Source organism: Anthonomus grandis, chromosome 1 (genome assembly GCF_022605725.1).
Source record: "Anthonomus grandis grandis chromosome 1, icAntGran1.3, whole genome shotgun sequence".
Taxonomy (NCBI): domain Eukaryota; kingdom Metazoa; phylum Arthropoda; class Insecta; order Coleoptera; family Curculionidae; genus Anthonomus; species Anthonomus grandis.
Genome location: NC_065546.1, coordinates 38,549,656 through 38,562,805, shown reverse-complemented (window position 1 = coordinate 38,562,805; position 13,150 = coordinate 38,549,656). Strand labels below are relative to the sequence as shown.

Genomic DNA, 13,150 nt, shown 5'->3' with positions numbered 1-13,150 from the left:
AAAATTCTTTTTTAATATAGGCAGTAATGTTTTAATTGATTTGCAGCAAGTCCAGGGCCCTGTAACACAACCACTACAAAGTTATACAATTGTAAAAAATTTTCTACGCTTGTAATTTTTTCGTAACAGAACAATCTTGTAATTACCTGTGCGGCTCTAGTAATTACGGAAGATTTTAATTAAGTTTAAATTAGTTTAAAAAGCAAGATTTTTTGCAGCGAAACAAAAAAAAATTTACACTACACTTTTATTAAAAAGACTCGACATTTGTTGGAATAAAAATAAAAAAATATATTTAAAAAATAAAGCCCCAGACATAGAAAAAATATTTTTTTAAGCCAGAAGTAAATTATAGAAAAAAACTGAAAAACAGCTATAACTTCTAAACCATCAAAAATCGGATAACAACATAGGGGGTTATTGTGATTCCAAATAGCCTCCCGTACCCCCCCTTTCAGTTTGGATTATGACTTTTGAAACACCCTGTATAGACGATAAATACAAAGCACGTAAGATGGTCAAAAGAAAATTGCGCACCTACAATCTCGATAGAATTTACAATTTGAAGCAAATCAGATAAATTCAGAGGGAACATTTTAAGCTCGCGTTTAACAACTAACAATACACCTCCACCCTTCGACAATCCAGTTCTGTCTAATACAAAGTAAAATAAAATTCTGATTAATATTTAAAAAAAAGGTACATACAAAACAGAGGGTACATACAAATCAGGCGGATCAAAAAGCCTAAAAATCAATTTCTGCAACATCAGAGGCCTAAACACCAATATTAATGCAGTACACCAACACCTGTAATCAAATAAGCCTCACATTCTGGCATTGGCAGAAACAAAGGTGAAACCTTCAAAAACAAATGTTCACCTCATTTATCCTGGATACGATCTACACAACCGATTTCGACTAAACTTTGGATTGGCAGTATTTGTCAAGAACGATTTGAGTTGCCAGTGGGAGGAAACGCTTGAACCTGCGGACTTCGACGTTTTACGGTTCGACGGTTTAAAATAATAGCCAGTGGTGTCACGAAATTTATCTGCTGTATCTACAGACCACCAAGCGATACCCAATATAGACGGCTCTTTTTGAACCTGGTTGATTGCATTAACCATCTGCAAATTGACTACCCAAGCGCAAAAATCATCGTCATGGGTGATTTTAACGTTCACAATATCAACTGGCTGCGCTTCTGCAACAAGAACGACGATGAAGGACGAGAAGCTGAGCTATTTGCCACCATATGCGGGCTTACGCAGCTTGTGGAGGAACCTACCAGAATCCCCGATCGAGACGGCGAGTTCGCAAGTCTCCTAGATCTGGTCTTGGCTTCAGACCCTGACTCGTACACTGTATCAGTACATGCCCCCCTAGGAATATCGGACCACAAATTGATTACAGTCTCTTGCCAGTTGGAGGTTAAAACGCAGGATCCTCCGATGCCGCGGAGGTATGGCACTATAAATCAGCAGAGTGGAACCATCTTCAGGAATTTTATCGCTTATTCCCTTGGAAAGAAGTCTGCTTTAGAACCAATAACATCTCAGAATGTGCAAACCAAATTACAGAGACGATATTGGCAGCAATGAAAGCTTATATCCCTTTTTCTACTAAATGCGGATCAAACAACAAGCAATGGTTCAACCTGAATTGCAAAAAGGCAGTAAACACTAAAAACGCAGCATATCGCAAATGGCGTCAACATCCTTCCATCGAAAATCGGAGGAACTTTTTAGCCTCCAGAAATAGCTGCAAGCGAATTATTGATGAATGCAAAGAGAGTCGCAACAACAGGATCAAAAACAAACTTCTAAACTGTCTAAATGGAACAAGATCTTTCTGGTCGGTATCGAAAACCGTTAGTCAAGGATTTGCTAAGTCGGCCTTGCCACCCCTAACAGCAGATAATGGTTCTATCGCGGTAACAGCAAGGGAAAAAGCCAACTTACTGGGTAAACTCTTCGCGTCCAATTCTACTCTGCACTCGCAAGGCAAAACACCGCCATATTTACCAAGGGTGAATTCATCGATAGGAGAAATTTCGTTTCCCCAACGAATTATAAATAAAATTCTTAAAAGCGTAGACACCAACAAAGCTTCTGGACCCGATGGAATTTTAGCCCTAATACTAAAACGTTGTGTAGACGAATTGACTCCTCCCTTATGTAGACTGTTCACGGCATCGTATAAGCAGGGCCAATTTACAACAAGCTGGAAAACTGCTCGAGTGCAAGCTGTACCCAAAAAGCGTAAGAAGACGATGCCCTCCAATTATCGCCCGATTGCACTAGTTCCAGTAATATCGAAGATTATGGAGAAAGCAGTCAACCAACAACTGTTAAGATATCTGGAATCATCTGGACTAATCAGCGATCATCAATACGGCTCCCGAAAGCTTAGATCCACCGGCGATCTTTTGGCTTACGTCACACACTTGTGGACGGAGGCCATGGAGAAGCACGGCGAGTCCCGCTCAGTCGCTCTTGATATTTCCAAGGCATTTGACGGAGTGTGGCATGAGGGACCATGCCACACTCCGTCAACAAGCTCTCCTCAATCGGCATACAAAACTCATTATTGAATTGGATCAAAAGTTTTCTTGAACAACGAACAATCCAAGTAGCCGTCGATGGATACCTCTCCGACAAATTTAACATTAACGCTGGAGTCCCTCAAGGATGCATTCTATCCCCCACCCTTTTCTTGATATATATCAACGATTTGCTAGGAACCACTGTCAATCCAACCTACAGCTTTGCGGACGATAGCACACTTATTTCCACATTTAAGTCCGCCAAACCAACGACAGCCGCAAGTTCTCAGAATCTTAGGCAGCAACAAGTAGCTTCAATCAACAACGATATTAGAGCAATCTTGGAGTGGGGCGGTAACAATCTGGTCAATTTTAACGCTAAAAAAACGCAGGCTGCAGTATTTACGATGAAGACTAACTTTGGTGGCCCGGAGCTGGTTATGGCAGGGAAAACATTGCCAATGAAATCATCTTTACATCTTCTAGGAGTCGAGGTCACCAACAGTGTGTCCTGGCATGACCACGTTGCCAAGGTCGCCAGGGCGGCTTCCAAAAAACTCGGAGTGCTTTTCAAAACGAAAAAACTGTATACACCAGAACAGCTGCTGACTTTTTATAAGGCTCAAATACGCCTTTCCCTCGAGTATTGCTCGCATGTCTGGAGCTCTGCACCCAAGCATAGTTTAAACCTGCTCGATTCTATACAGAAGAGAGCTATTCGTCTTATCGACAAACCAGAACTGACAAAGAGTCTGGATAGTCTGGAGCACAGGAGAAAGGTGGCTGATCTCTGTTTATTCTACCGTTATTATCACGGTAAGTGCTCCTCTGAGCTGGCAGGCCTGATTCCACCCAGGGCTGTTCTGGCAAGAAGGACGCGTCTAGCAGTTGCGGCTCATCAACATTGAGTCCACCTGCCTACCCCAAGGACGTCGCTGTATCGGGACTCATTCATCTGGAGAACATCTTCTTTGTGGAACGGGCTTCCGCCTCATATATTTCCCGACGCATACAACCTACAGCGATTCAAGATAAATGCCCACAAATATCTTCGCGCAAGCACCACTCCAAGAGTGACATAGGACTCTCCTCTTGTGCTTGTGTTTACCATAAAAAAAAAAAAGAGGGAGATAAAGTCAACCCATCATCCTCCAGCGACCGCCCAACTCACTGTGTAACAATCCTCATCAGTCACCTGTGAACCTAGGGTGCCTCAGAGAGCATTAAAAGTTATCAAAGATGGAAGCAAATTTGTTGAAGTTTTTGCATATGATAAAAATAGGGTTTTGATGTTTAATGTTAGTTCTGGCACGATCAAGAGCTAAAGTAACATTCGTTTTGGAGGAAGGTCGCGGCACCTCTAAAGAAATGTGACCAAGAAGAATTGGAGAATCTATGTGACAACAATGCCACAAAGCTGTGTCTCTCTCCTCAATATAAGAGCTTCTAAGTTGAACCGGGAAAACAGATGGTTTTGATTGTAATCTCGAATTGGATAGGCACCACTAAAAATAAGATATTTCAAAAAGCCCCTTTGGATGATTCAAGGGAGTTAGTTATTCATGAGATAGATACCAAACCAGAGACCCATTTTCGAGCTTGGATCGAACCAAAGAGAAATAGAGCATTATCAAAGAAAACAAATTACAAAAAGGCCTGCAGTTCCGAATAATAAATCCCAATAGTCTTAAGGAAGCAGCCACTTTATAAGGGAAAAGAGGGTAAGTTGGCGAACTTAAGGCTAATATTCAGATTACACTTCTTTTTCCAAACTAAAAAATATTTATTTATTAATATTTTAAAATCTATTTATCCTAGTAATCGACCTACAAAATATCATAGCTCTAGCTAAACAAATTTTTGTAATATATATTTTTTTAAAGATGCAATGTTCGTCATCTTACCCACAAGGGTTGATAAGCTGACGAACTACATTGGGTAAGCTGCAGGAAAGAGTGGCAGAAAAAAAAGACAAGGTCTATAGTTTTTATCCAATTATTAATGTTTTTATACATAATAATAATAAAAAATTAGATGCATACGAAAGCTAAGCAATATATCAAAAAACCATTCATACCAGGGATAAAGGTCTTAAATTGATTATAACTAAATCTGTTTTGTGATTCAACTAGAATAATAAAACTAAAGGTTTAATAGGTTAAATTTTAGTACTAATAGAATCAAACCATTCTAACTCCTTTTTTTGTTTAAACGTGACAACGTTGGATTTCGGTAGTACGCAAAATCCCCAAAATGACTTATGAAATGAATAACAAACATGACGGGTATTTATGTTTGCTTTTTGCTTATAGGTTTCCGAAAAATTTGATTTTTCTTATGTAGTTTCTACATGAATTTGCCGCAAATATTTTTCTTTAAGTCTACTGTATTTGTTCGCTTAAAATACTTTACTAAGGAAAAACCTACCTAGTGTTGTACCTCTGTCGGACACCCATTTGAAACCTTTATTGTACAAATTTGTTTTATATTTAATAGGATTTTCAAATTAAGATACGAATTTGTTTCTAACCCTGTACCCTAAAATTTACTACTTAAAAAAAAACAACTGAAATTAGTATTATTGACTATAATTGAAAAATTCCAAACTCTAACAGTAAAACAGACAACCCTGACACCAAAGTCGCTTCAATGTCCAAAAGGTCACAAGAAGTAGTATAAAATTCGAACATTCTTAAGGACACTGACCCTCTGTAACTATTTAAAATCCTCAAATGTCTTTTGGCCATTGAATTAAAAACTGGCAAATACTTAATACTGCTATCGTCAAGATAATTCACTTCTAACACAGAAGAATTATTTCTAAGCAATTCTTTCTTGCTACTAAGCAATTTTATTGTCTTAATAGAACCACTGTTGCCACAAGTGACCAGTTGGACCTCCAAATCTGAATCATCTTTATGTCTTATTAAATAAAACACCCCTATTCTTCCCTGTAACTTTAAATCACAAGAAAACAATCTATGTTTAAATTGCACATTGCCACCCTGTAAACCTTCACTTGTAATTAAACAAACGTTCCTAGACTCAAAAAATGCCCTCTTCAGACAATCACTGGTATTAAAAGTTGCTATTGGTAGTTCACTTGGAAGGTCTTGCCAATGTTGAGGTGTTAAAATTTTTGAAATTTGCCTGTTCTGATTGTACAAGTTATAATAATTAGAATCCAACCCAAGATGAAAATCTGTTTGAAAAAATTCATTAATAGGGTGTGTATAGAGATAGGGCCATAAGCTGGCCCATAAAGTGTCATCTCTATTTAAAAATGTACTAAAAGAGTTTACAGCAGTTCTTTCTTTGTCCATAGTTTCATGGGTCCATCCTGGAGCAAATATTGCCATAGAAAGGTTATACTTTCTAACAGCCTGGGTTGCTTTAAATGTAGTAAATTGTCCACCACCAAACATGTTTCTGCCAAAGACATCTATGCCCACAAAAACATCAAAAGCTCTAGTACCAGCATTTTTGAGGCTGGTTTTTAATTTTTCCTCATTCCATCCATAATTTAAAAAAATGCCATCACAGCCATCAAAGTAACACCGATTCTCTTCATTTAGTTGATCCTGCCACTTAAGTAAGCCATCCTTAGTGACACTATCATACCATATTACTACACTTTCACTGTTTTGTTCATGGCTACGTTGAGTTAACAAATTGACAAAATGTTTTAAAATGAAGGGGTTTTTAACAGGGTTTTCTATGTTTAACAGCCAGCCATCAAAACCAAAAATCCTCTGTATATCTGTTAACTGATACACAAACTCTTTCATAACACCTTCACTAGCAAAAATAATATCATCACATATTTTTACACCATCTAAATTTTCTGTGATAATTGTACCTAATACTTTAACACCATTTTTATGGCCAGTATTAGTCCATGCTAGAGGTGGTATTGTAATAAAATGATGACTAAAATACACAAAATAGTCTATCTGGGACCAATTGTAAAATGGGTAGCCATCAGACACTAAGGTCTTATCTTCTGAGCCTGAAAAAAAGGTAGCTAATTCATGATGCAAATACTATAAATCACACAATACAAACCTTCAAAAGGAACATAAGAGTCTCCAAGATATCCACCTTTATAATCATGACAAACCAATGTTTTAGGCACAGTTCGACAATCAGTACGCTCACGAATTTGTCCTTCGATCCTATGACAGTCAGAGACGACATTTTTTATCACATAACCTGATCGTTTTTTTAGTGGCATGACTCGATTCACCCACTCGGGAGGATCTTTGAGGCATTCCTCAATGTCTGTTGGATGTGATATAGGCCGGCACTGGGTAAAACTTGGAAACATTTTATCACCTTGTACTTCTATTTCGTTAGAGTTGCTACTAATTTCGCTTTCTGTGCTAGTCATTATAACAGTGAATGTGTTTTATCTTATGTCTGATAAGACTTCCTTTCCTATATCTATGTAGGAAATAGGTATTATCCTTGGGTTTTGTTTATACACGGTGCATATAGGCTAATTTTTATAGCCAAATATTTGGTAAGCACATCTACTGATACACACAACACTTTAAATGTTAAAATAAATAAATCAAATGAAATGAATGAGTGGGAATCATCAAATACAGCTGTGTTTGTAATATTTATTATGAATTGATCATATGATTTTGACATTGAGAGCAATGACGGTTGACAGGTGGCAAACTACACAAGTCCGGTGTTGCCAGCTTGAGAGGCATCAACTCGCTGTATATTAACCCTTTATAGGGCAGAACTCTGGGGGTTACTTAATACAGACAATTTTGAAAAATATCTTCTAAGTATGTTCCTTTTAAGAAATTTTAAGTGTGAAAAGAAAGTTTTTTTGATTTTATTTTGAGTTATGGGGTGGTACATATCTGTACCAGAGAGCCATTTCGTAAACTTACTAACCGATATGTTTAGTGGTACATATGTGTACTATATAATATATTATCAGAAATTATTTATAATAAATGAAACATATTGTATTTGCTTGTATCTAATTTATTTAACAAAACTTAAAATAGCATTTATTATTTATTTAAAGTTAAAACAGTAAATAAAAAAGTTAATTCTTAAAGAAATACATATTATTTGGTATATCATCAGACTTTTTTCATATCAGGTTATATTCTAATAATACATAAAATCAATCTCCATCCATATTATAACAAATAAACCCTTATCATTAGGTAGTTATCATAAAACAATATTATTGTTTTATGGTGACTGATGATAAGGAAGGAAAAATTCCAGACAAAGAGCAACTCCGCATTTTTTGCAGATAATGTTTGATCTTTGTTGTAATTTTTTGTGTTACAATGAGCACACCTGCGTCTTGTACCTTTTATAGGTAAGTGAGTTCCAACATTATTAAGTCGTACAGCATTAAAAACAGGTCTACCATCCGAATGATTTTTTTTTCTTGCACGTCCAAATTGTGAAATTGGCCCGGCCTTTAGTCAGTAAAGCAGTTGGTCGAAATGATCAACTCCGCCCATATAGCGATTATAGTCAGCAATTCCTTCAGGACATTTGACATTGGCTCTTTCTCCTGTTTTTTGCATTCGCAGAACCTCAGTTTCTTTGAGGGGATTATGCATAGTACTCATAATGCAAACAGACTTCTTACCCCTGTCTTTCCATTTAGATATTCCCAAATTCCCTTGTAGGAGCCCATCTATTTCTCCAATACTCATATTTTTATCATCTTTTAGCATAGTCTTTGGAAACAATTTTCTAGTTTGTCGAATGGTGGAGCATGAAAATAATTTTTTTTCCAAAGGCTTTCTTGCCAGCGGTATTGATGAAAAAAAGTTGTCAAAGAAAAGACAATATCCGAGCCCTTCAAAAAACTGTGATAATTTTAATACTACTCTTTCTCCTAAACCCATAGCTTTTCCTTCTTTTTCAGCTCCTTCATATAAATACATCCCTAAACAGTAACCTGAAATAATCAAAATAAAGTCATCATAATTTTCTCAGATATTTTATGTCATACCTGTAACACCACATGTATCTCCCACATTTTGAATCCCAGTTTTATGGGCTTCATTGGCATATATTGCCTGAAACTGCTTCGTCCTTTAAATTTTATCATTGATTCATCGACGGAGAGGAATCTTGATGGACAAAAAATAAGCTTAAAACGTTTTGTGACGTACTCTAAAAATGGCTTTACTTTATAGAGCTTATCGTAATCTTCTTCTCCCTTTTTTGGCATACAAGTATTATTATTTAGGTGCAAGAAGCGCGTAATTTTGAGAAACCTTTTGACAGTCAATACATTTTTTATTCGCGTCACTTCAAAATTCTGGTCGCAGCTCCAAAATAGCCTCATACTGGGTAAAGAATGAAATCCCATAATTACAAGTATACCAATGTACGCCTTTAGGTTGTCCAAAGTTAAATCTAATACTTTATTGCACTGAATCGCATATAAATTTGATTGCTCGACAATGTATTGCAAAAATATATTACTAAGTACTGATAAGAATATATTACATGGCCGAGATATATCAATTTTTATATTTTTAGAAACACCAAAAGGGCATGAAAAATCTTCTCCATGGTCCTTATTTTGCTTTGGTGTTTGTGATTGGCGCGCCCATGTGGTTGGGCCCGCCTCTTCATCCGAAATATCTGATGAGCTTGTTTCATCCCTTTCCTCTTCATTTATATTTCTAGGAGAAGCTTCTTCCGATTTTTCGGCAAATTTGGTTGCTTCTGCTTCTTCGTTCGCGCTTTCTTCTCCAATCTCACCCTCATCTACGTAAGTACTTAGAAAAGATTGATCAGAGAGAGTTGGACTTGAAAATCGGGTTGAAGAAGTATTCGCAAATGTAGATAGAGGCAATTCGTCATCAGCGTCTGAATCACCTTCAGCTTCTGAATTTATGGCCATGTCATCATCTATTACCGATAAAAGATATTCGACATCATTGGGATTTTCTAGATTGAATTTATTTTTTTTATCCATCTAAAAAAGTACTTCAATCAATCAATCAATCAATGCTTTATTGTCAAGAAATTGTTACAATTTGTAGACAAAGCTGTAAAACAAAAAAGACACAAAAATACAAACAAAACACAATTAAAAAAAAGAAAAACAAAACAAAATTTAAAAAAAAATAAATAAATAGAATAGATTATCTACAATATATACAGATTAATACAATTTAAAAATTGTAAGTAGTCAAAAATATTATTATAAAATATACAATTTAATGTATACAATGTCAAAAAAAAAAAGATCATTAAAAAATCTCTGTACGTTAAAAAAAAATGTAAAAAAGTAAAAAATTATAAAAAATCCTAAAATAGCTACAAAAAGCAGTATACCTAAACATGTACAGATAGTAAAAATGCATAATCAGCTAGTGCGAAATTTCAAATCAATGATTACAAAAAAAAATCGTTAACTGTGTAAAAAGCTCTCTCCAGTAAGAATGTTTTTAATGCTTTACGAAATGCAAAAAAAGATGCGATGGATTTAATTTCCAATGGCAGATGATTGTGCATTTTTTTTGCATTATATAATATGGAACTTTTGACCAACTCTGAATGTGGGGTAGGCAGGTATAGATCATGTTCCGTGTTTCTAAGTAGATAACTATGGGAAGGCCTATCAGATGCTGAACCGTATTTGCGTATTAGACAAAGGGACTCAAATATGAATAAAGATGAAAAAGTTAATATTTGAAATTTTTTGAAGAAATGCTGGCAATGACTTCTGTATTTAAGTCTTAGTGTATAACGTAAAGCTCTCTTTTGTAGTCTAAAAATACGGTCAAATTGAGTTGCACTACATGTACCCCAGAATGGAAGGGCGTATCGAAGGTGCGATTCAAAAAGGGCAAAATAAACTCTTCTAGAAGTAGACAGGCTAAGCTCCTTAGAAATTGATCTTAACGCAAAACAAGCGGAACTTAATTTTCTTGATAAAAAGTCAATATGTGTGTCCCATTTTAACGAGTTGTCAACAGTTAGCCCTAAAAACTTTACAGAATCAACTTCGTCAATTGTTGCATTATCAAGTACAAAAGATTGCAAGGTATTTTTATAGGACAACATTTTAGTTTTGGAAATGTTAAGACAAAGGAGATTAGAGTCGCACCATGATTTGATAGTAGTTAAATCACTTGATACGGTTCTATGAAGTGTAGAAATATCCGGATTACTCCAGGTAAAACTAGTATCATCAGCAAATAGACAGACTTTACCGTTAATATTTAGATTAGCAATGTCATTGATGAAGATAAGAAAAAATAGAGCCAAGTACGGAACCTTGAGGCACTCCACTTTGTATTGGCTTGCAAGAAGACATAGTCGAATCAATTCTCACAGCTTGACTTCTGTTACTGAAATACGACTTAAACCATTCAAAAGGCGCACCTCTGAACCCGTAATATTGCAACTTTTTTAATAAGATATCATGATTAACACAATCAAAGGCTTTAGAAAAATCACAGAAAATTGTTGCTGTAGGGTGTTGGTTGTTTAAGCTAGAGTATATATTATTAAAAAGAGAAAACATAGCATCATTTGTGCATTTGTTATTTAAAAATCCAAATTGATGGGAAGTAAGTATTTTATATTTTAGCAAAAATGATTGAAGTTTTTTTTTAACCAATCTTTCAATAATTTTTGAAAGTGTGGGAAGAAGAGCGATAGGGCGATAGTTGGAAGACTGATCTTTGTCTCCTCCTTTATGTAGTGGAATTATTATCGCCAACTTAAGGCAGTTAGGAAAAACACCTTTTTGAAAAGACTGATTAAATAGAGTAATAAGATGACATAATGTACATTTGGGCAGATTTGAAAACATTTTGAGAGTAAGTCCATCAATTCCAAAAGAGTCTTTGTTTTTGATTTCCCTAATTGAACTGCAAAGCTCTGGTAACACTACGGGCGTAAAGAAGAAGCTGTGGAAATTCTCATTTGCAATGGGAAGATATGAAAGTGGATCATGGGAAGGAGTTATGGTACTCATTAAATTATTTGCCACATTTACAAAATAATCATTAAGGTTCTCAGATGAAGTGGAGATAGTATTCGACAAAGAAGGCTTATTTCTCAAAGCATTAACAATCGACCATGTTTCCTTAGCCACATTTTTAGATTTAGCCAGTCTCCTATCATAGTAAATATCCTTGGCGGCTTTTAAAGTTCTCTGATAAATCTTTTTGTAAAGTCTTACGTACTCATGAAAAAAAGCGCTGTCTGAAAATTTCTTAAGATGAGATAATAAGCGCATGTTCTTAGCAGATGTACGCAAGCCTTGGGTAGACCAGGGGTTATGTTGCTTCTTTTTAAGAGGTCTCAAAGGAAAGGACTTGTGAGAAAGACTAGATAGCGTTTTTACAAATACGGAGAATTATGAATCAACGTCGTCAGAGAGAATATTCCAGTCAGTTGATTGACAAAGGTGCCTAAAATGTAAAAAATTTTTATCTGAGAAAATACGGCCTAATTTGCGTGGAACATTTGTACTTTTAGATTTAGTTATGGAAAACTTTGTTAACATTGCTTCATGGTCTGAGAAACCTGGGCTTAAGACAGTACAATCGACGAAATCTGGCTCAAAGGAAGATACGACATAATCTATTGTACTAGAGCTGGTTTTAGTTATTCTGGTAGGTGATTTAATGTGCATGATTAAGCCAAAAGAGTCGAAAATGGACTGGAGAGATTCTTGAGCAGCACACACACTGGAAAAATCAATGTTTAGGTCGCCACATAAAATGAGTTTGCTTTTTAACGGCAGAGACTCAAGCAAGCTTAGTAATTTTTGGAAAAAAACATTTACGTCAGCATCAGGTGTTCTGTAAATACAAACAACGTAAAGATCAAAATTATTATTGTAGACAATGGAAAATTCAAATATTTTTTCAGAAACTAAATTATCGAACTTGGTTACCATTGAAAAGTCGTTGCTAGTAGACAATATCACAGTACCTCCATGAGTTAGATTTGTTCTATCAAATCTGGCAACTGTAGTGTAATTATCATCACATCACAGGCTCACCAACATGCAACCAATGTTCAGTTATGGCAACGATTTCTGGAAAATGAAGCTCTTCTAGTAAAAGAAATAAATCATTAGTTTTATGTCTTAAGGACTGAATATTTAGAGAGAAAATACTAAGCTTGCCATTGTCCAGTATTTCAGAGGGTGCTTGATTCTCTGTTCGCGTCAAGTCATTTAAAAAATTTTATTCCTGGCGGGAGATCCACCAGAATAATAATTGCAATGTCTCTCTTTGATTTTTTGAAGGCGTAGCAGCTTTTCTGATGAGAAGAAGGATCTGAAGGCTGACAGATCTGCTTCAACTTCAGTTGGACCAATACCATAGGCATCATGGTAGCGAAAGTAGAGCCTCCGCAAAGAGTCCACGTCAGCAGGAAGTCCCTCTGATGCAAGTGCCAATCGGATGCTGGTGTTGGTATGTCCTTCAAAACACACACTGGAGGGTTGATCATGCAGATAGGCAAGGAATAGCCTAAGAGGTTTTAAGATGGAAGGGTCTCTCAGTCTGGCCAATAAATAGCGACCATCAGTCGCATCTGAGTCTCTTGATAGCCGCACTATTGGTGGAGT

The 13,150-nt window shown here is 36.0% G+C and overlaps 1 protein-coding gene across 1 annotated transcript; it reads right to left on the bottom strand.

Moving 5' to 3' along the window:
* Positions 1–5,119: 5,119 nt before the first annotated feature.
* On the bottom strand, positions 5,120–7,181 carry LOC126741866 (cytosolic endo-beta-N-acetylglucosaminidase). Its single transcript, XM_050448316.1, has 2 exons — positions 6,613–7,181; positions 5,120–6,556 (listed from the first exon to the last, which is right to left on the bottom strand). The coding sequence occupies exons 1-2, from the start codon at positions 6,935–6,937 to the stop codon at positions 5,133–5,135; spliced, it is 1,749 nt and encodes a 582-aa protein (XP_050304273.1). The 5' UTR covers positions 6,938–7,181; the 3' UTR covers positions 5,120–5,132.
* Between the last annotated feature and the right edge of the window lie 5,969 nt (positions 7,182–13,150).